Source organism: Brienomyrus brachyistius, chromosome 11 (assembly GCF_023856365.1).
Source record: "Brienomyrus brachyistius isolate T26 chromosome 11, BBRACH_0.4, whole genome shotgun sequence".
Taxonomy (NCBI): Eukaryota; Metazoa; Chordata; class Actinopteri; order Osteoglossiformes; family Mormyridae; genus Brienomyrus; species Brienomyrus brachyistius.
The window spans coordinates 18,301,671-18,325,647 of NC_064543.1; the positions used below are offsets into that span (position 1 = coordinate 18,301,671).

General features: G+C 47.2%; 1 protein-coding gene across 2 annotated transcripts in view; it reads right to left on the reverse strand.

The window, feature by feature from the left end:
• Positions 1–1,590: 1,590 nt before the first annotated feature.
• adamts18 (ADAM metallopeptidase with thrombospondin type 1 motif, 18) overlaps positions 1,591–23,977 on the reverse strand; it is a 40,464-nt gene continuing 18,077 nt past the window's right edge. For both annotated transcript variants that reach the window (XM_048969602.1, XM_048969603.1), the window contains 13 exons: positions 22,823–22,918; positions 22,302–22,450; positions 18,114–18,286; positions 15,986–16,116; positions 14,871–14,994; positions 14,449–14,693; positions 10,881–11,001; positions 10,142–10,268; positions 6,466–6,670; positions 5,018–5,212; positions 3,699–3,929; positions 3,414–3,567; positions 1,591–2,800 (listed from right to left, as the gene is read on the reverse strand). In XM_048969602.1, the coding sequence (XP_048825559.1) occupies positions 2,682–2,800; positions 3,414–3,567; positions 3,699–3,929; positions 5,018–5,212; positions 6,466–6,670; positions 10,142–10,268; positions 10,881–11,001; positions 14,449–14,693; positions 14,871–14,994; positions 15,986–16,116; positions 18,114–18,286; positions 22,302–22,450; positions 22,823–22,918 (2,070 nt within the window). In that variant the 3' untranslated portion in view covers positions 1,591–2,681. The remainder of the gene's footprint in view (positions 2,801–3,413; positions 3,568–3,698; positions 3,930–5,017; positions 5,213–6,465; positions 6,671–10,141; positions 10,269–10,880; positions 11,002–14,448; positions 14,694–14,870; positions 14,995–15,985; positions 16,117–18,113; positions 18,287–22,301; positions 22,451–22,822; positions 22,919–23,977) is intronic.

Sequence of the window (23,977 nt, forward strand, 5' to 3'; positions counted from 1 at the left end):
CTTTTCTATGAAATAAAATTACCAACTTGTGTACTGTGCAAATGTGCTGTTAAAGAGAAACAGCTATTTTCATTACCCCCCCCCCCCCCCCACGCCCCCACATTTTATTAGCAGTGCGTTATTTCTATGACCCTCTATTTCCTGTCACAAAGTATATTTTTTATTGAAGAATTATAAATCATTTCTGCTGATATTGTTTGCTGGGGCGGCATGGTGGTGCAGTGGTTAGCACTGTTGCCTCACACCTCTGGGACCCACCTGGGTCACATGTGTGCGGAGTTTGCATGTTCTCCCCATGTCGTCGTGGGGTTTCCTCCGGGTACTCCGGTTTCCCCCCACAGTCCAAAAACATGCTGAGGCTGATTGGACTTTCTAAATTGCCAGTAGGAATGCATGTGAGAGTGACTGGTGTGTGAGTGTGCCCTGCGATGGGCTGGGCCCCCATCCTGGGTTGTTCCCTGCCTCGTGCCCATTGCTTTCGGCATAGGCTCTTGACCTGGAAAATGGATGGATGGATGGATATTGTTTGCTAAGCAATACAATAATGGTGGACATTAATTTTATTTATTTTAGTATAACTGAATGGTCAAAAGAGCTGAAACCAAAAGCTGTTAAGAGTATTTATCTTTGCACATGGATAGCCTACCCAATTTCACCTGAAAAGGGGTATTTTAGTCTTTTACTTTTTTGGTTAAAATTTCAGAGCCATTTTGAAGTCCCCAGAGGTGCAGGCAGGTTTTTACCACACCTGTAAATAGCCTTTTGGAGAGGGGGAGGGGACAAAGGAATGTAATTGAAGCGATTACCCAGAAGTGAGACGGAGCATAGAGGGGCCGGATGACATTTCCTCAATCAGATTTGGTTTGTTTCAGCCGGTGAAGACAGGGAACAGTGAAATAAATGGCATGTCACTCGATGTCCACTCCGTCACACTTCGCAGGTCCAGGGTGACGCACGTGCGTTAGGCGCAATGCAAAACGGAACGCAGTGGAAGATCTGCAGCAGCGACGTGGGGGAGGAACCACACCTGACAGGTGGAGGGGCGACATTTCCCAGCTACCTCACAAGGTAGGTGAGGTTTAACCCATGAAAGATTCCTGTCCCACAATGCACACCAGCTCCTCCACTCATATTCACACATAGTATTTCCTTGTACAACATTAAAAAATATCCAGGTCACAGGAAGCCTGAAATTTACCCCAGGATGTACAAGGTACAAGGTAGGGGAATCCTTGGGCAGGACGTCAGGTCCTGGCAGGGCACAGAATCACACGCACAATCCCGGACGCATGAGACCACTGTTCTAACTACTGAGCCAAAATGATTTCATTTTAAAAGTATTTAGTTTCTATAGCAACAACTTATGAGAAACACTTCAGAAAACTTTTTGAATTTAAAATGAATTATCCCATGTTTCTCTCCAGTAAACAAAACATAAAGCTTTAATAAGTACAAAAATTTCCTATAGGAATTCTAGCAGTAATTGAACCTATTTATTTAACTTGACTAATTTAAATACTGCTCTCATCAGTGCACCAATGAGAGACCTCTGTGTTCTTTAAGTAATCTAAACCAATGCTAAGAGGCAACACCTGCAGGCCATAGACGTGATTGGCTGGGGAGAGGGCAGGTCATTTGTGTTTCTATGTGGGAGTGACCAACCTCTGTCCTTTGCGAGCTAGAGGGTCTTTCGAGACCAAGTCCATAATTGCTTTATTGAAGTAATTATTTTGGTAGCAATCCACCTCACCTGGTATTTTGGCTGTCGGACAGCTACTAATTAAAATGTATTTGCTAAAAACCCTCAAGGGTTGGTGACCCTTCATATAGATATTATCAGAGTGAGCCTGTGTGCTAACTAGGACACCAGCATGCAAAAAATACCGCTCAGGCTACTTTGGGCTAACAAAGACTCAGCACACAACTGGTTCTTGTATGAAACATACAACTGTATATACATACACTGATAAAAAAAAACTGTACTCGAACATATAGGTGAAATTATCTCCCTCGTATCAGGACAAAATGAGCACCAGCGATAAGAGGGAGTGAGGCAGCCAGACAGGATAAGTGCATGTACAATCTGTCAAGGTGAGGTACAGCTTCACACGACGCCTAGACCACACTGATGAAGCCACTCGCCTGCGCTACATTGACAGGCAACCCATAATAAGTTAAAGGCCACTGACATCATCTTGAAATCCGGCATTTTTAAATATACAAATATATAAATGTAACAACACATGGGGTTCTTTAGAAGTTCCATAATAGCTTAAAAATGGATGGTTACCATCTCGAAACATGACAATAAAACCAAAAAACACAAATATACAAGGAAGGTAATCTGAGAGGAAGCTTCCCTGTACAGCATTTCCAGTTATGAAAAATGACTGATAAGTTTATATAACTTGACAAGGAAACACGTTTGGGGGATTTGTCCAACATAGCCTTCACGAATATATGTCATCAAGAGTCACTCGTGTGGTACGTCTCCATTTCCTGTCTTCCTACAAACCGAGGACGTGCTTCAGGAAAAGGAGCTGACATGTAAGCCTCCCCCTTGTGTTGTCCACCCAAAACCAGTTTGGGTTTCGAGCTCCCAGTTTCAAGATACCAGTCTCCGGCTGTTGTTTTGTTCATCCTGATCCATGATATCAGCCCTAGCTCGGGTATAGGCTGGGCTACCGAGTCTTGTTGGAGCAGGACTTGCAACACTGTTGCCCGTAGAACTTATGGTTGCACACGCCGTGCTGGGGAACCAGGTGACACCAACTGAAATAATCCACACAGGGCTGCTCACCTGGAGAACAATGAAACATCAAGTCATCCTGGTTCATACGCACCAGTTCACTGTGCAGATTATCCCAATTATCACACATTTCCTCAATTCCTATATCAGCATAGTACAGTGTTTCATCTATATCAAAGAACATCAACATAGTACAGTGTTTCATCTATATCAAAGAATGGAAACAGAGTACAGTGTTTCATCTATATCAAAGAACATCAACATAGTACAGTGTTTCATCTATATCAAAGAACATCAACATAGTACAATGTTTCATCTATGTCAAAGAACGTCAACATAGTACAGTGTTTCATCTATATCAAAGAACATCAACATAGTACAGTGTTTCATCTATATCAAAGAACATCAACATAGTACAGTGTTTCATTTAGGATAAAACCAAATAATAATCTGTTGATTTCTTTTTGAAAACAAATTCAGACAATATATCTCTTTTTAACAACTCGAGGTCTTCTTGATCATTTGCTAAATCTACGGATACAACGTGAAGTCCATTAATTTCAAAGCCTACACTCACATAAAATAGGACAAGGAGACAGGCGTTCTACTATTTCTGTTAAGAGCTGATCAGTAGCGTGGCGGCAGGTGAAGGGTGAGGTCTTACCTCTGTGGGCAGGGCCAGGGGCAGGACAGAAGTGAGTGTTGCAGGCTCGGGATGGGGAGGGTCTCTGGTGGGATGGGCACCCCAAGGCCAGCTGGTTATGCTGCAGACATTGGACGCTGCGGATCTGTACCCCCCCTCCACAGGATACCGTACACTGGCAGCACAACCGGGGAGGACCGTAGGTCAGGTCATTTGCAGGTTAAATCCAGTGACATGTTACCCAGAATGCCTTGCAGGCCAATTGAGGAAAAGTTGCTACCCCAGTTTTGCTGTGTCAAACCTAACCTGTTGCCAGGGGGAGGCGAACCATCCCAACGGCACGGCATTCGAACTCTGGTCGGGAGCTCCTCCAAATTTTGGGCATGCCCTTCTGCTACAGGACTGCTCAAGCTCCAGGACTGGTTTGGGCACGTTCCGGCACCTTCTCACGGGGAACTCCGCATACTCCCCCTGGGGGTCCTTCTCAGCGCACCGAAGCTCCCGTTTCTGAGACCCCATCCCACAGGACGTGGAACACTGCCCCCCGCCACCAGGCCCAGAAAAAAGTACAGAGAAAGGACATTATTGCAGCGGAAACTGACCCCCTGTTTGAAAACCACGCACTTGGGGAACACGACAACGGCTTTGGTGCTGAAACATTCTTGCACATTTTCCCAGGAACATGAACCTCACACATGGTTATACATTTATAAAACTCTTGGTTCGTTCTTAAGTGGTGAGTGAGGCACCTTTGCTGCTCATATTCATTAATCTGCGCCCCCGGGACCCGCACACAGAGGGTGGCTCGCCATGGTTTTCACATCAGCGTTAACACAACTGGTTGTTTTCAGTCGGCAGCTTTTATTCCTGTTCGACTGTTTTTGGTGCTTTCTGGACCAGCTGAAGGAGCTGTTCCCTGGGTGGGATCGACGGTATTCCTGGTTCTGACTCCACCTTCAGTGGGTGCTGTTGCAAAGTGGGGACGGGATTAGCTACTAGGGATGGAATTCCCTGTTTGGTAGATACACTGCCTGGCTGAAAAAAAAACGTCAGCATTTGAATTTTTCATTGGGCCGCCTTTAGCTTTGATTATGCCGCATGTTTGTCATGCCATTGTTTCCTCAGGCTTATGCAACATCTCACCTTTCGTTTTCATCCAGATTTGCATTCATTTCTCACCGAGATCCTGAACTGAAAAGTGAGTCGTACCTCCATAAAGCCTCCTTCAGCACGTCCCAAAGACCTTCAGTGAGGTTAAGGTCACAACTCTGTGGCGAAAATTATTCCTCATGCTCCCTGAACCACTCTTTGACAATTCAAACCCAATGAATCTTAGCATTCTTGCCCTGGAATATGCCCATGCCAACAGGGAAGAGAAAAATCCATTGAATCCATCCAGTGTAACCTGGCCAATAGATTCAGGTACTCAGCTGACTTCACTGTATTGCTGCATAAAGTTGCTGGGCTGTAATAATAATCCAGTCATTGGCAATTAAGTATTTGCTGATATAAATTCAAATGGGGACTTTTTTTTTGACCGGGCAGTGTATTTTATATGTCTGTGTATATTTGTGTGTAAGGGTGTGTGTGCCCTCCTAACCCGCCCCAAACCTGCATATCCTTACCTCACCCCAGGGTGTGACCACCCACTGCAGCCGCTCGTTCTTGGGGCACCGTCGCACCACGCAGGTCTCCTGCTCCTTGGGCTTGTGTCCAACGTCACACCGGTCATCCGGCACCACGGCGGTGCTGCTATCTCGATCCCCAGCCCGGCAGGACACAGTGCGCCTCCGCAGTCCTCGGCCACATGTCTTGGAGCACTGGAAGTGACATCACGTGGCTTGGGATTGGAACGTTTCCACGGCAACGACCCCCCAGGTGAACAACAGAGATATACAGGACTCAGCCCCGGCTGAACTGCAGATATTACCATGCAATCCCACAATCCTGCCGCACACAAGCAGCCAAAGCTTCGTAACAGAGGCCTGTTATTCAAGCAATAGCAGTGTGTGGTTCAGTGGGTCTGGACACTGTGTCTGTGATCAGAAGGTCACCGGTTCAAATCCTGGGGTCAGTAGAATCATTTCACTGCTGGGCCCTTGAGTGTTGGGCCCTTAACCCCCAACCATCTGATGCAGCTTTCTCAAAAATCTATATGTCTGTTTAAATAAAAGCATCTGCTAAGTACATGTAAATCCCCCCCCCCAGCTGACACTAAAGCCCAGGGGCTTTCCATCAGTCCATCATGGGGTCAGAATGGGGCACACACTGCTTCCTCACCACTCCATCATGTGCTGAATACTTCAAATGAGGAGGGGGGCTTTTATTACGTGAATAACAGATGTGTGCCGCCTCACACCACCCCCCCAGGGTCCTTGCGGCCGCGCTCCTCCAAATGTCACACTCTCCCCAGCCCCTCAGCGCACTCCCGGGACCCGCTGACGGATGCCCTTTTCGGCAGCGCCCACGTGGAGATCCCTGTCACCCACTGATGAAGACAGATCGCACCGTCGCGGCTGAGGGCAGCTGGGAAGCGCGGACCCGCAGAGCCGGTGAATCGCAGACTAATCCGGTGCCACCAGGGTGCGGAACCGCGCGGCTCGTCACTGACATGTGCTGACAGTGCTTGGACGCTTTGCCCCCTTCTGTACGTGCACATGCATGCCACGTTCCCCTGTGGACTGTCTCACTATTGCTGCAAGGTTCTGCACTAACAGACATTTAGACAGTATTTTTTGCCAATAAGCATAAATGCATAATTAGATTGTAATTCACCAAAATGCCACTAGAGGGTAGTGTAGCTTCCCATCTCAGACATAAAACAAATGATTTGTTGATATGTTGGAACATGACAGTGCTTTGTAACTCTGTGTTTTTAATGATGTATTTCAAGCTCCATGTTAATGAACTTTAAGGGATTTTCTTTTAATATAACCTGACGAATACCTTCGGCTCATAGTACTGAAGCCAGGAGCAGTGGTACTGGGTTATGATTTAGAGCATTTGTGCCTGTTGGTAAGAGTGCGACTGGATACCGTTTAGTGTGAGAACAGCTACAGAGAGGTGGGCTCACCCGTGACCACGGCCCCGAGTCCCACTGGGGGGGGCACGGCACCGCATTGCAGGTCTGCACTTCGACGGGGGCCGAGACGGGGCAAATGGAGTGCGGTGCCCCCTCCTCGCGCTGGTAGGTCACTTTGCGGAGGCAGCGGACAGACCTTGTCTGCTGGCCGCCCCCGCAGGACTGGCTGCACGGCCCCCACTTCCCGGTGGTCCAGCTGCAAAGAGGAGACAGTCAGGCCTCTAGAGGTCGCTGCAACACCACGGCGATAACGGAATGCAAAGTGGGCCTTTGCATCCAAACAGGACCGCCAGACGACACCGGCATGGAGACCACGATAACCAAGGTATTTGGGCCACCTGCACACAAACCCCCACCTTACAACATACATCCAGGGCCAAAGCGGACCCTCACCCCCACTATCCCTCCTGGGTACCCTTGTGGAGCACACCCTCTCATTCTCAGCTCTTAAGGCCTGTCAGCAGTCTGTCAGCCGCCGGAGAGAGCAGGCTCGCTGGAGAACCACAGGCTGCTCGTTATTTTTGGGTTCCCACACGCTGTCCGCCCTCTTTGCTGCTATCCCACAGGACATGGAGCTGCCCACAACAGCCGGAACTGCCCCGCTAGCGTCTACGTCCATCGCCTGATATAAGCTCAGCAGGAACATATATATATATAAAATGCACATGCAGTAATTACAGTCATGGACTGAGTTGTGGTTTACCAGTGTTTTCAGGACCATGTTCAGGCAGCCGACCGTGGACTTGAGAAGCAGACATAAAAAAAATGCAAAAAAAAGGTGATAATGGCAGTTCCTGCACTCGCCTTCCACAGACGTGACCCCACAAACCTCCATTCAGCTCCCGCCTAGTCAGTCAGCCACAATGAACGAACCTGCCAAAACATCACTTTCAGTTCTCTAGCCTGCCATTCGGCTTCCAGTTGATCCCAGTCTCCAAGTCCTTTTCGGCAGGCCAGTTAAAGCCATTTCGGAAAAAAAAGACAATAATTTTCTCGGTCGTGAGGTATTATTGTAAAAAATGGGGGGAGCTGATGATGGCAAGGAAGGGAGATCCCACAACCGTCAGCCGCCACAACCTGTTATCACGCTCACTCCGGGAATTGCGCTAAATCGCCATGCCTCCCATTAGACCTCTCGATGAAATGCTGAAGAAAGGCTAAACTGCAATTTTACAGACGAAACCTGAACTACAAAGTGGCGTACAGTGGGCAGAATCAAAGAGCAGGACCAGCGGAAACCCAAAGGAAGAATGTTGCTGGCACGATCCGTTACAGCGGGCTTGCTAAAATCTGCAACACTGGATTGTTTAAGGACTAAATTTCAAGCAGTGAGTAAAACGTGTACTCTGTCAGATTACAGCTGGAGCAGTATTTGTTGCCACTTTCTTAGGATGAAATTGAACTTAAATTGTACACTTGAATAACTTAATTATTGCAATCACTGACATCTTCATTGTTTAATAGTTTATCCCCTGACAGCAGCTCTTAAGATGTATAAATTGTCTTTCTAAAGACACCGCTAATTGCCCGTGTTGCTTATATCCTTCTATAACCTCCTGCATATGTTGCTGAAATCAAACGGAACAACAGCCGCACCTCCCCCCTCCTCCACCCACCCCCTGACTGTACGCTACACACCCAGAGTTCTGGCTTTGTTTAGCCTCTGCTACGGTTAGCATCCCAGCAGCTGCATCCAGTTTAAAAGGGATTTTCCAGCCTTTTCTTTAAAAGAGAACAAGTACTCACAGGCCAAGTATGCATCCTTGCTAACATGCATCCTTTGGGTGACATTCTGGAGTCATGGACAACCTTAGCCAAAACTGGGGGTGCTGTTTGAAGGCGCCAGTACAGTGGAATCCTGGTCAGATCCACCAATCAGGTCGCATTAGGATTCCCTCTCATTTTGTGTAATTTGTGTATGGCACTAAAATACGGGCAGGCCAGTGGCATTAATGACAGCATTCAGTGCTTAGAGAAACAAAGAATCATCCCCCCTTTTTATTAATAAAAGTGTTTTTTAATTTTTAAATTACATTTTTACATTTCTGTTCCTTCTGTTTGTAAATAGCTCAATTATTAAAATGCTTTAAAATTCACACAAAAAACAGCTATTCTTCAAGCAAACTACCAATACATTTTATGAGCCCTAAGTGTGTATTTAAGGATTAGCGACAGCGCAGGTCGATGTATAAGCACAGATAAAACCTCATGTTAATTATGCGGCGGGAAATTCCTACTGGAAAAGCAGCAGAATGTTTGAAATGTAACTGATATCGCTGGACTTGGTTTTTACTGCCAAGGAGCGAGAGGCAGGGTCACGACCCCTGACTGACTGCTCGTCGTGGCAGCGGAGAGGTTGAAAGACTCGGCGTTGAAAAACGGCAGTGGGGCAATCGGCATCATAATCACAACCTTTTAAGCCCGGGGGAAAAGCCTTTAAATGCTCAGCCTGTAATCTACCTTGAGACACGGATGCTCGACATAGAAGAGCCATTCCAAGCAACCTGTGTGAGGGCATGTTAGAAACTTCGCTAGCAAATGGCTAAAACCGGGATCATTCCGAGTCCGAATCTCACCCATTGACAAGTGTTAGATGCGAGTATAGCATCTCGGCATATATTGATTTGTTTTAATATGTAGTTATCTCACATGGCATTTGTTTAGCAACCGTAGTAAAGCTGGCAGACAGAATGAAGGGATGCCAAAGGCACGGAAAGCTATTTGTCCAGCTACGGTTGGGAGCCTGGGACATGAAGCTCACAGCTATCCATTCGAGTCTGAGCCGTAATCAGTCACAGCAGGATCCCGGGGGGCATTTCTGAGGCTCAGCCGCCAGCCGAACAAACTTGACATGAGGTCATCGATCACATGACCTACTCCTCAACCTATTACCCTTCCTGTCCAGTACAGACCATCAATGGCAGGTCTGCTTTTCCAGTGCATGTAGTGCCAATAAGCCGGTATGTTACAGGTTCCAAAGAAGCATTTTACTTTCAGACCCCCCTCCCGAGCATCTTCAAAGCAATACGGTGTCCATCCTGGGAGCAGGTTAGTGGGATTCTGGGATTGAAAGTCCACTGGCACATTCCCAGCCACCCCCCCCGCCCCCCCCACACACACACACACACACAAATACACAAGCACACATCAGATGCCACCCTGTTGGAGGGGTATGCTAATCCTGTTGGGTTTGCAGAACTTTGCATTGAAGTCTGTAGTTGTGTATGGGGAGGGGGCCCTGCGGTGGAGGCCCTGGGGGCTTCCTGGCCACAGCAAAGTAGCCGCAGAAACACGCAGATGAGGCGCTGAATGGGGCATAAATGCAACAGCCGCCCAGGAGCATCTCCCCCAGGCTAGTGGCACTCGCAGTCACACGCAGACCCAAACATGCAGCTGCCCAGGAGCATCTCCCCGAGGCTAGTGGCACTCGCAGTCACACGCAGACCCAAACATGCAGCTGCCCAGGAGCATCTCCCCGAGGCTAGTGGCACTCGCAGTCAAATGCAGACTCAAACATGCAGCCGCCCAGGAGCATCTCCCTGAGGCTAGTGGCACTCGCAGTCACACGCAGACCCAAACATGCAGCCGGCGTGGACAGACGCCCGGCCGTCTTGCTGCCTGTTTCCGGACCTCAAATCAACATATTCTGCCGACAAGCACGACTCACTGTGCAGGGCAGGGCTGTGTGTTGCAGAGTGGAGACGTTATCACCGGCTTTGTCCGCGGGTCGCAGAGGGAGGCGCTGACCTGCGTGTGCTGATCTTGCAGACAGACGGCCTTTGTTGATATCCGACCTGAGGGTGGGGGTGAGGGGGACAGAGTAACCTGCCTTGAGCTACACTTTCATCTGTGAGTCATACGCTGGAAGTTAAACTCACACTTAGACAGAGAAGACGCAGTCAGATATGAGAGCAGTTTAGTGAGCTCATAAGGGTAATTTACAGTCATGGCTGACAATACAGCAGGACCTGAGTTGTAAAATCATAAATTATGTACCAGGGGATTAAATGAGAATTTTTCATGGTATGACAAGATAGAGTGACATTCGTCTGTCTGACTGAGACCAGAATGGGATGTGGCGTTAGAGCCAATTCTTGGCCAGCGATGAGCACTAATCTTTAACGACAGGCTGTAAAAACGGAGTGCTTTCCCAGTTTCTGAAGGTAATAATGTGAATGTAGAAACTCGTAAGTTACAGTGACCCCACAAGGGATGGTAGATGCCAGAAACAAATTAACAGTATTAAGCAACAAGACGACTAATTGAAATCTGGGCACCATGGCAAAAGGACAGGGGGTGTAAGTCATAATGAGAACTTTTCAGTCCCTCACAAAAGTCCCTGACCTCAGTCCCAAGGTAACCCCCCTCCCCCCCCGCACCCACCCACGCGACACCCCCTTACGCACCTCCCGCACATGAGGCCGAGCACTCAGACCGCACCACCCCCCAGGTGTGGCTTGGCTTCTTCTCGTCCTTGGGGAGGGTGTACTCCCACGTCACCCCAGGATTTGTCCCCTGAAGGAGGATCTGATTGTGGGGGGGCAGATCAAAAGGGTGAGGCTGGTCGGGGTCGCCCCCTAGAGAAGCCGGTTGGTCCCGACATCTGACATACCAAGATCACGGGACGCCAGTGGCCCACAGCAGGAAGCTGAGAATTTCCAGTGGTTGAAGTGGAAATGGAATGAAGCTTTATTTGCCATTTGTACTGATATACAGGAACATCTTTTCATATTTCCCATGATGCTTTCATTTTTATGACACACACGTGAGAGTGAACCTCTGAGTATGAGCACAGGGTCAGCCATTCGCCCAGCAGACCTGGCGTTATGGGCCTTTCAAGGGTGTGGTGTGACAGCTTAAGAAAGAGAGCTGTTTGGTCCGTCAAAGGGGAATTTTTTAAATAAAAATCAGTGACTGCAATTAAAACACTAAAAATGGTTAATGTTAGGGCTGGGTAGGGGTTACAGTTGTCATTGTTGGGATTAGGGGGTTAGGGTTAGAAATGAATGGGAAGACCAAAACAAAAGTCTGTGTGTATCTGTGTGCGTGTATGTCTGTGTGTGTGTGTGTGTGTGTGTGTGTGTGTGTTTCAGCCAGCCACAGCTCCACAGGGCCCTTGCTGGAACCCCATATTCAATTATGCTGACAGTCAGCCATGGACCCCACCCCCCCCCCCCCCCCCCCCAGCCCCCCACACACATCAATATCACTTGAACCTGGAATATCGCTTGGAATTGGAATACTCTTGGATTAGGAAAAATCCCTCGTAGGTCTTCGGTATTTTTGTGGTACCTGCCAACACGCTTGGATTGGCCAAGCCGCACAAAACACGTTAATAACTATGTGGATTTCCGTCTGGGAGGATGAGGAGGCAAAACGCAAAAGCAAAGTAAAAGCCCAGATAGAGCGGAGGAAGCACTCGTCTCCTAGCTGGTTACAGCGAATCTACAGCCTGCTGTCATTATAGGTCCAAGGGTCAGTTCCTGAGCAGACTCTCCCTTCTGAAGTGACTGCAGATACAGCAAAATAGTCCGGCATGATCACAAGTTAGCTTGGGGCTAAAATAACAGCTAGTTAAAGGTTAGTTGAAAGACTTGGCAATAACTGCCAACCTTTGTGTCAATAACCTGCCTCTGCACTTGTTTCACACTCTGTGTAACTGATTCCCTGAAATACCCCTTCATAAGCATGTGTGCGGGATCAACGAGAAGAAAAATGAGCGCGGGTTCGAACAGGAACCCGCTGCGGACCAAAACACATCCGAGAGCAGGAAATGAAATCCAAACGCGGACCTGCAGGCATTTTTGAGCATCAAACCGAATTTCAAATCATGTCAGAACTGTTGACGTATGGATTTCGCAAACATTTACACGGACCTCCTGACAGCGCCTTAGATCCATCGGCCCAACTGTATTAAATGAGATCCAGCCATGAGCCTTTAATCTCATCCAAATTCACAGCTGGTACCCAGAAGCCCCATCCTCCCAGACGCTTGACCCGCCGGTGTCCGGTGACTACCTGGAGCCGTCTGGCCACCTGACTGTGGAGGCTTTGAGAGATTTACAGCCCCCAGAAACACCCTCCTCTGTTACAGGCTGGAACGGACCCTGCATTCAGAGCACCCACACCGTGGGCCAGATGCACCCAGCCCAACCTTCTGCAAATGGCTGTTTTTTTCTGCCCTTGATTATGCTTACGGAAACGAGGAGGATAAATCTTCACAGAGCAGCCAGACCCTGCTTTAGGACGCCTGCAAATTGGGATAAATTCCTACGCTATGTCACATCAGACACGGGAACGCAAACAAAGGCCTGTTTTTCTGCATTTCTTCTGCTCCTATTCCCAATAAAACCTGTACAGCTCGTTAAAACCTGTTCTGTTATTCCTAATTACGCACAAAACTGTTCCAGTAGAATCACAGATTCAAGCTGAAGGGCAAAATGTGTTTTTTTTTCTTTTACAATAAAGGAATCACCAGAGTTGATGAAAACCTCCACCAATTACCAATACCCTATTGTGTCTGACATACAGCTGTGGAAAAAATTAAGAGACCACTGTCTATTTTTAAACAAATCTGCATTTTTAAACCCTGGTTTAATCTTAGTTCTGCTGGCAGACGGCTACATTGCACGGCAGGCTGCTTCCGGGTTCAAAATTTCTAAGACAGCAGGACACAAGAATAAGGTGAAGCAGGAGACACTGTGAACGACCCGAAACCAGCCAGGTAAAGGGCGGAAGCAACATTCTAATGACAGAGTTGACCGTTAACTTATCCGACAGTTTCTCATGAATTGTAGGGTAACATCAAGTGAATTTCAAAAACAATGGGAAACATTAAGTACAGGTGTGAGGTGCGCTACCCTTGTTTATCTGGCTCCTAGAAGCAGGATTGAAGTCCCATAAAGCAAGGAAGGAGCCCTTCATTAACGAGAACCAGGTTGCAGAAAATATATATTATTCAGAGTCGCACACCCATACACTGAGGAATGAGTGAAGCTAAAAATTGTGCTGTGGTCTCTTCATTTTTTCCACGGCTGTATGAACATGTTACGATGTTCAAAACCAATTCTTGGATCAAACTCATCACCCCAGATACATTCACCTAACCAAAAATGGCATTAAACTCGAGATTTGCCCACTATTCTTTTCCTCATTGTACAACAGTAGGAATGGTAAAAGCTATGCAGGACTGGCAACCCTTTTGCAGGGATCCAATTTAGCATGTGCTGAATGCTGATGCTAATGCCCACGCTAATGCATGGGGCCTGCTTGAAGCTGTGCTCATGCTCCATCCACACAGACAGGGTGCCACTCCTAGCATGTAGTAGCTGGTTTCCTCTTGGTCCACGAGCCTGCAGATTTCTCTTTGTGTATATATGGCTGTAAGCATGTTATGTTTTCATGTCAGTTTTTAGTCCTCCACATCAGCAGGGGGAGCTCTTTAGCCATGTTAAGAAGACGCAGGCCTGGCTCTAACTTTCTGCTGTGGGGTGACAGAGTAATGGTGTCAGGATTTCGACAGTAAGATGTGCTATGAGTTTCTAATGCATATTTTGATTTTGTGAGGAAATATTTGGTTTCGTTTGCCTGTGTTCATGGTTGTTACACTAATAGACACCCAGCTTTGTATGATATGATATACATGCTTCTCTTAAAAAAAAAATCTGTATTTATATACATTATTTAGCATAGCGATAACTGTTGCTAGGTATGGTGTTACCTCATGTATAACATTTCTTTTTGAGAACCTTAAAGGCCATGGCTGGTACACCGGACGCCTTGAATTATAGGCAGATCCCTGCGGTGAGACCCTCAATGGCATCGCCTCAGAAACCTAACAAACATCATCTGGCAGACACTACCCTCCCCTTAGCTCCCATCACAGCCCCTGTGGTCTGTCTCATCCAAGCGCTGTCACCGCCGATCCTCGAAAAGGCCCCAGAAACAACGGCAAAGGAAAGAGAGAAGCCTTACTTCGAAGACAAGTGTCTCGTTCGTGGGTCCCAGAGCATACAGGCTCTCCGGCTGGCCAATGGACCGCTGGTAGTCAAACACCGTCCCAGCAAACCGGAACTTTCCCGGCCAATCAACGGTCCAGTCCCCAGTCAGGTGGTATTTCCCCTTTGGGCTGCGGACGGCCAGGTAGCTGGTGGACGTTTCCATTTCACGCACATGGATGCTGCGGGCTCCAGCCGGGATGGTGATTATGGGATAATACTCTGTAAAAGAACCAGGATAGAGAGTTAGTTCCACATGGCTTTTCACGGCGAATGGTGAGTCCTGCTCCTGAGTCACGCCTTCTTTTAATGTCACTATAGATTACTTTTCTCTGGAAAATACTCTAATATCTCTGTGGCGGTCTGCTCTGGGGCAGCCAGTGAAGCATCTTCCCATACCGTTTGCTCGGTGCTGCTGAAGATACTGGCCCTGGATGAACTTGCAGGTGGAATTGTCCCCCTTACAAATACCACAGGCATCCAAAGTCGCCCTTGAACCCAATACCTGGTCACATCCAACGGGCTGCAATCAAAGAACACACAATAGTCATTGGTCACTGAACCCACACCCTTTGTCAGTTTTTCAGGAACGCCCATCCCAATGTGGGACCTGGTACCCTTAGAGACCAGCCCTGGAAGCACAGGCCTCCACACTGGCTGGGGTTCCAGTATTTCATAGCACACACACTCAGGACGATTTATAGATCTCTATCCAACTAAACTGCTTGTTTTTGGATCAAGAGAGGAACCTGAAGCACCCAGGGGAAACCAAGTACATCCACAGGGGACATGCAAACTCAGTGCACAGACAGTAAGGCCAGGAATCGAACCCACAACACTGAAGGTGATGGTACTACCCAATGTGCTGCCTGTAATTAATGTTGTACCATAATAGTTATATTTTTATATAAATACTTGACACTACAGTGGTACCTCGGTATACGTCCGCTTTGGAATAAGTCCAACTTGGTACACGTCCTGTTTGGATGAGGAAAATTTAGCTTGGTTTACGACCTTTGTTTGGAATACGACTTGCGTGCTAGAAGTTCTATAGGTCAAAATGAGTCATGACACCGTGCGCTACCTTGGTTTACCTCTCTCTCCAGACAAAGCCACGACTGGCCACGAGCGTCAGTACGCCAGTTGCTATCATTCAGTGAACAACCCGCATTATAACTCTCATTTCATTTATTTCATGTAATTGCTTTTGTACCTATTTATGTATTTTAGTATTAAGCAATGTTGAAATTATTTTATATAACCCCAACAATGTATAATATGCAAATAACAATATGATTTTTTTTTCATGGGAACAGATTGATAATTTTCCTTTTATTTCTTATGGAAAAAATTTGTTTGGTATACGTCCTGTTTGGTATAAGTCCAAGGATCTGGAATGGATTAAGGACGTATACAGAGGTACCACTATACAGTGTATCAAAACACAAAACACTGTAAATCGCTGAATTTATGTAATGCTTTGTATCGTTACAAAGCATCATTGACTGCAGTACCTCGCACATGCCGTCGATGCAAACACCCCCGCTGTGCTCAGAGCACGAGGTCCCATCCTTCACCTTATTGGACATGGCAAAGAAGAAGTCAAAGTCCTCAGCAATGCAGTAGAGCTTGCAGATATCTTCCACTGGGTGGGCATGACAAGAAAATGACCAGTCAAGAGTCAGAAAGATAGAAAGGCAGGAATCTATCTGCAGCTGTACTCAACCACCGCAGCCAGGAAAGACCTGCACTCAACCTGCAACATCTAACACAGTCTCTGTTGCTGCAACATATAGGGAAGGTACAGCTGTACCTATCAGGGTGGCAACTGAGGTATTATCTGCCCCATAATGCCGTGCACAAAGCTCCACAGATCCACTTTTACTACTGAACTGGAACTAATGACTTTAACAAGAGCATAACATCAGCCTTCATGACTCCTGAAACCTTATACATATAATAAAAAAGCTGCTCTGCTTTCTGTTTCTGTCTTGGCTAAATAGACTTGAAAGGCACTCAGAGTAACACCGTCAGTGAAGCGAGTACAAATCACAACAGTGCAGAAGAAAAGCACAGGAATGAAAGCACTGGATTTTAGCAATGAATTAAAGGCCTTGGATGAATTAAAAAAAAAGAAAAACATGTGATGCCACCTGCAGCTCTGACATGTTAAAACGAGCGTGTGCGATTGCGGCTTGGTTCTGACAGCAGCCGGGGAGAGGCGGAGACGCAGGCTCTGCTCTTAAGCGCTGAGAGAAATCAGCTGCCTGGATCTGGCACCTGCAGCTGCTCACAGACACATGGCTGGGGGTGGGGTAGAGTGCTGTGGGGAGGGGTATATCCTAAATGTCCGGATTTCCATGTACTCCCATTTTTTTTTTTTACTTTCTGGAATTTTCTTTTATACTGTATTGTAATTCGAGTGGGGCTGCTTGGAAATGCTAATATCAACAATTCATCAAAAAAATGACAACTTATAATTCAATGCCTAGCCAGGAAAAGCAGGTACCGGTGCCCTCATAATTAAAGAAATAAACTAAACTGGACAGTTCATTGGATAACACTCTTAAGAGTAACACGATACCCCTAACATCCTTTCATTTGTTTTTTATGAACATTTGCATTTGATGACACAGAGCACCATCGGGTGAAACCACTATTTTGATTCCCCAAATGACAACGGAATAAATGTTACGAAAAAGTGCTGAAGTGCTACGTTAAACGTGGCTCCACGGAATCACAGAACATGGACCGTTAGCTCAACAGCAGATGAACCATCTGGTTTGATCTCTAGAGGCAGGAGATTGAATTACAGTCACAGATCTGGTCTTACAGTGGCACGAGTGTTTGGGGTGCGTGTCTGTGTGTTTTTCTACTCCCAGACGCTGCGTATGAAACAGTGCCAAAGCCTGCAGCGCGAGCAGACGGGGTCCCGCTCTCATTTGCGAGTACATCCCGCCCCTTCGATGGTGGCCCCTGTCGTCATCGTCGTGCTGTCCCGCCTACGTCGTTTGCTGCGTTCTTGGGGACTTCTCAAGGTCACAGTATTCTAGCCCCCGTCCGGATAGGTCAACAGCAGCATAAAAGTGCCCTGGGGGCCCCACTGGTAAGATCACCTCCGCCTCCGAAAGGAGCATCCAGGTACATGATCCCCTCGGTTTCAGATCCACGGCACTACTCCCCCCTCCCGAGCGAAGCTATGGCGAGGACTCACAGCGATGTGTTTTGCCAAAAACCAACCATCTAGAGAAATCCTGACAGTGACAGTATTCACCACCAGTCAAACCATGCATGTGCATGGCCACCAACAGTTACTACACTAAATATTAAATAAACTTACTCCATATTAAGGAGATGCTGAAGCAGTGTGTCCTGTTAACCAGCTAGCTAGGTATGATCTTCTGACTTTACTCGCTAGACGCTTGTTTAGTTTTTGAAATATCTGACTGGGGGGTGGGGAGGTCCCAATTTAACTTTCTGAGTAACAACCAAATAGTAACAACCATCCCGCTTCTGCCCATTGAGGACCTATCAGTTAATAAAGGAGGGTACGTTTCGTAACTTCTAAAAAATACCATGTGAGCGTGAACGGTTGACGCATCGTACACCACTCTGAATGAGTGACCCAGGCAGCTCGCCCACCTTCCACCTTCGTGTAGGGCTTCCACTTGTAGAACCATCCGCGGAAGGGCTTGCTGTTGTACTCGGTGCACTGCTGAGCACGGAAGCTGACCCCACTGGGCGGGCACGGCCTAGTGTTGCACAGCTGGTGGAGACGCCCGACGCCCATACAGAACTTCCCGTCGTACTGCGGCCTGAGGAGGGAGGATGTATCCAATTGAGTTAAACAAAACCAGGGGAGGATGGTGGGTGGGGGGGGGAGACGGGGGTCATATGGGCAAATCAGGTCACACCCAACACAAAAGGCTCTTCCTGAAGATAACAGGTGCTCTGAAGAGTGGAGATGAGAAGTATGGGCTGCTTCATCTGCAAATCTGCAAGGAGCTCTGTCTGTTGGCTCAGTTTGTCATAAAAACCAGCACAAACACACACAGGTTTGTAATTATATCTTTGTGAGGACTCTTCATTTCTATGGAGAAAACTCCCAACATGATGACCCGAACCCCTGCCCAGCCCTAACCTTAACCATAAGTAACCAAACAAAATATGACACTTTTGGCATTTTTACGTTTTTGATTGCTTTAACAGATCTTTGTGGGGACCAGAAAATGGTCCCCACAAAGTAATATAAATATAATCCACACACACAAACACACAAGGCTACAACTAAGTTAATCCAATTACACATTAAGCAATTAAACATGGACTGTCTGGGGGGAGTAGCAAAAACATGGACTTTCTGGGGGTCCTGCAGCAAATAATAATACAGGGATCTGAGTTGTAGGACTTAATTTGTAATTGGAATAGCAAGAAAGGAGCTGAGAAGGAGCAAAAACATGGACTGTCTGGGGGAGGGGGAGCAAAAACATGGACTGTTTGTGGGTCCTGCACAAATAACTGGGTTGAGAAACACTATTGTAACCTATAAAGGAAGTCCCACTGAATTTCATAAGGCATGCAATCCAGTTAAAAGAGAACTTTCTGGGTGGGTTTCAAGTATGTTGACTCAAAACAGCATGTTAACAACAACAAGTTCAGCCTCATGGACCATGGTCAGCTTTTGTTGTGCACTACTTGTTAGCAGTCAGTATGACGCTATGCATCCGTCCATCAGTCTTCTAACTGGTTACCCTGGTCAGAGTCATGGTGGGGGAGGGGGAGGGGAGACTGGGGTACACCCTGGATATGATGGATAGTACACTTGATCAAATAAGAACACATGCTATTGGCATTAGGGAGAATCTAGTCACCACATATCTGCAACTGATCAGCACCTCTGTAAAAGTACCAATTAGTAATAACATCAATCTACAGCTGAAAGGAACGTGAATCACTATACATCACTTTCGGATCGTCTCCAAAGAACTCGTCTGCGACGTCCCGCTAGCCACATCGCGGTGAGATCCGGACATGGGATCACAGCCTGATCCAATTACAGCTCGCACTCGGAGACAAATCAGTCCATATGGTAGAGCGTTTAGGACTGGGAGGCAAGCGAAATGCGATGCAGCATCGCCGGGCAGCAGGATCAGTCGCTCCTGCATGCACGGGAGTGCAATAAGAGGCAGGCCGTTAAAGCCATGGTGTTCGATTAATCCCTGCGTGCTGTGAAGTCAGAAGGGCAGGAAACAAACAAGTACCATCTGCAAAAGATCCCAAGTCCCCACAGAAGTAAAAATTGAGAGTCATCCTGCCTCTTCTCTACCTAAACCACCTTTTATCTCAAATCCCAAATACCCCTATTCTGGGTCCATCTCCACACTACCACATATCACGTTATATCCAGCAAAATATTGTGAATTTAATCATTTCTCTATGTTCTCGCCACCACATGTACAGAGCTCATATTTCATTTTGGCAACTTGGAAGAATTTCTAGTGACAGAACCAATGCAATACAACCAACGTGGCAAATGCATCTTCAGGAATTAACCAGAGAACATTGATCAAATCATTCCCAAAAGAATCACTAAAAGTCAATCGGTTGAGAAAGTGCCCAGAAGAATCTGAGTTAAGGGACTGAACTGTGACAGAACGTTGCCCAAAACATGCTCCAGGGCTGTACCCTAGAGCAGGTACGTGACAAGAATTTCTATGCTAAAAATGTCCAGCTGTATGTGTGGGTATATTATGACTTTTGTGTAAGCATCTGTTTACACAGACAGTTTTACATACATTAACAAGAATGTAGTCGTTGGTTCCTTTAGGAGAGCTTAGACTCCCCAAAATCCCTCCACACAGAATGCCAAACATCTGCCCCAGAGTTCCAACCTCTGGGGGATGGAGTAGCGATATCTATCTCCATCCCATATGTCCAATATAAACCTTCTTTTAACATTTGGGAGATGTGAGTAATATAACTGAGTCACTAACTTCATATTTTGGCAGGGTGGACTGCTACAAATGATAGATTTTATTACGTGTTTATAGGCACGTTATAATGTATTATACATATTTATATGCAGTGTCCTTTTGTTTGGTTTTAATTCCCTACTTTGGAAAATTAAAATAATGCAAAGCAGAAATGTGAGGCAGGAACAGGGCAGCCTTGTGTGAATTGGTTTCCCAGACAATGCTGTCCATACAGCTACCGTTCCTGAACCAGGTCATGAGAAGGTTCTGCCCTCAGCCATTAGGAGGTCTACTCTTCAGGCCATTAGAAGGTCTAGACCCCAGCCATGAAAAGGTCTACTCTTCAGGCCATTAGAAGATCTAGACCCCAGCCATGAAAAGGTCTACTCTTCAGGCCATTAGAAGGTCTAGACCCCAGCCATGAAAAGGTCTACTCTTCAGGCCATTAGAAGGTCTAGACCCCAGCCATTAAAAGGTCTACTCTTCAGGCCATTAGAAGGTCTAGTCCTCAGCTATCAGAAGGTCTACTCCTCAGGCCATTAGAGGTCTAGTCCCAGGGCCAATGGAAGGTCTATTCCATGGACCATTAGAAGGGCTAGTCCCTGAAACTCTTCCAGATTCTCCTAAGATCCAGTGCGAGCTCCCCGCCAAAAAGGCATTCTTTTTTCCCTCTGACACCCAGACGGAAGCCTAGACGAAGCCCTGTAGATGTGGCCTCCTGCCAGAGAAGCATTCCTTCTTCCCTCCTAGACCTAAATGGAGGCCTAGACAATCCCCAAAACATGACCTGCAGCCTTTACACAGAAGCACCTGTGTCTCTCATAGCCATTCTCCAATCAGATTCCTTACCATTTCATTTCCTATTTGACACCAGATGTTCTCTCGCCTATCTCCACCCTGGACTTTGCATGCGAGAAATGAAGCCATATATTTAAGCAATATTCCTAAACAAGTGGACTTCAGTATTTGAGGAACTAAGAAAAGATAATTTGACACAGTGATTCTGATTAAATCTTCATGAATACAAATCATAGGTCTGTAATTGTGTCTGGTTTCCGGTCGTCATTCCAACGACGAACAGCCAAGAACTTGGGCCCCAAACCTCACCTATCCACTGTTTTTTGAGGAACTCACTTGCATTGGTGAAAGACAAAATAATCCCCATAGGAGCAGTTTTAAGATAGAGCTCAGATTAAGAGGAGGCTGTCAATAGATGTGATACTCTGTGAAGCACAGAGAATCTGAGCAATGGAATATTAACGTAACTCGATGGCCTTTATCTGCAGTCCATCCTGCAGAGAGACAGCTGGTCTGTTGCTGCTAGACCTAATTCTTTGTCCTCTTAATTAAACAATCCTCTCTTAGCGATCGCTGCTCCCCCAGCAAAATTCCACCACGTCTGATACTGTATACTGTGAGATGTTCAGAGACTGGCATATGCAGTGCTGGGGTGTAACTCAAAGTATCTGAATACAAACCGCGATCTGTTTTTACCCTGAGCCGTGCATGCCCACACCTGACCTCCTCGTGAATGTCAACGTGCGAACGTGATAAAAGATGCTGTTTGGTATCATGCTGAGGGACATTCCCTCGTGACCCAATTTACTCACTTGAACTCTGCAATATGCGGCCTGATATTCAGCCTAGGCGAAAGCTTCGGAAGACCAGACAGATACCGCCATTCAAGAGCAGATAATACATTTGTTGCTATTATTACTATTATTCACTTAATTAACTTTGTTTAACGGAATAGTCACTGATATGGTTTACATTTCTATAGTATCATGTCAGTTTTAAAAAATCACGACAGATCTGTGACTGAGCCCAGGCTACAAGAACGATGCACGCAGCCACGTACCTGGGGCTGTTGCAGTGGCGTTCCCGGTGCATCACGCCTCCTCCGCAGCTCCGGGAGCAGTCGGACCACATGGACCACGTGGACCACTGTCCGTGGATGGCTCTGGGCCCCCCGTCACCGAATTTGACACACTGCCCCCTCCGGCACCACTGGTCCGCACATGCAGAGAGTGGGAAGAAGACAGAGTCAGTCACAGCAAGAGTGGGGTACCCCCATCTCCCTCCCCAGGTGGTGATTTGGGCCCGCGCCAAGCCCAGCACACCTGGGACACCCACACCCTACTGCCGCGAGCCACGCCCACCTGCACACACCAGCACACAGCGACCCCCCCACCCCGTATTCTCTCCTTTCAGAATGTACAGCACAATAAAACTCCGCTGTCTTACACAATGAACCCAAAGCCCTGTACTGTGGAAGTGAGGGTGGCGGGGGGGGGGGGGGGGCGGTCTAACAGCTGCTCATCTACCAAACGAGGGGAGGAAATAAAGGGAAAAGCCGTGGGGGGAAAAGGTTATCCTCACCATGTCCGGCCCGCAGCTCGTACCCTCCGCAGCTGGCATGAATTTCGTCTCGCATCTGTGCCCCGCCCTGTGGCACCACAGTGATTTGCAGATGTCCTGCATGGGAAAGGGACAGCCTCTTAAAATGAGCATCAGGCCCAGACCCTGATCTGCGCTCCTAGGGACCCTCCCCAGATTGCGGAACCGACAGCCTGCACTGGGCGTCCTTCTGAGGCGACAGACAAAACCGATCACAGAAAATATTTCAAGTCTATCATTTACATTTCCAAATAAATGTCCATCGTATTTGATTATTCAATGCTGCTTCCATAGTTTCCAATTTCCCCCCCCATCCAGTTGGGTAGTTTCGGTAAGGAAATTCAAATGTCTGCAAATTCCTTTTTTAAATGGTGATGTGTGGCTCAGCAGGTTAGGATGCAGTGCCTTTGATTGGAAGGTCGTTAGTTTGAATCCCAAGGTTAGCAGAATGATATCACTGCCAAACCTGTGAGAAATGTCTTTAACACGAATTATTCCAGGGACTGGACTTACTTTCTTAAAAAAAATGTACATCGCTTTGGATAAAATCGTGTGCTAAGTAAGTATTATGGCAAAGGAATCTCCAAGTGTGGGCTCTTCACACAAACCAAGCAGCATGTTTTATTCCTGATCCCGTATGTTACTCGCTGCCCCCTTCACTATCTGCCCAAGCCTGCATCTCATTGACCTCCCCCGTCATGGAAGGTGTACATGTTTACAGCCCGTGAGACAGGTGGTGTCACGTAAAACAGGAAGCTACAAGTTCACCTTTAAAACAAAATCTCAACATTCGCCATAGTCTCCGCTGCTGGTGCATGGCATTCCGGTAAGCTTTATGAATATGGAAGAGATGAGAAAACACTGTAATTCGTCACATGGGTCTTTCCTTAATACCCAAGGGAATGTAATAAAATGTTAACGTGGTATGTTTAATTGCTGGAACAAAATCGACTGGAATGACCGGGGAGGCGGAGCTTGTAGGTACGCCGTGGATGTCTGCCACGTTGGCCCCCTGCCCAGTCTTCTCTGGCAGGCTGTCTGGGGTGCTATCGGCATGCTAATCCACATCCAGGAGCTGCAGGCCGCCCGGCACCGGGGCCCGTATACAGAAAGCTCGCTAATTAGGGACCCCGGCAG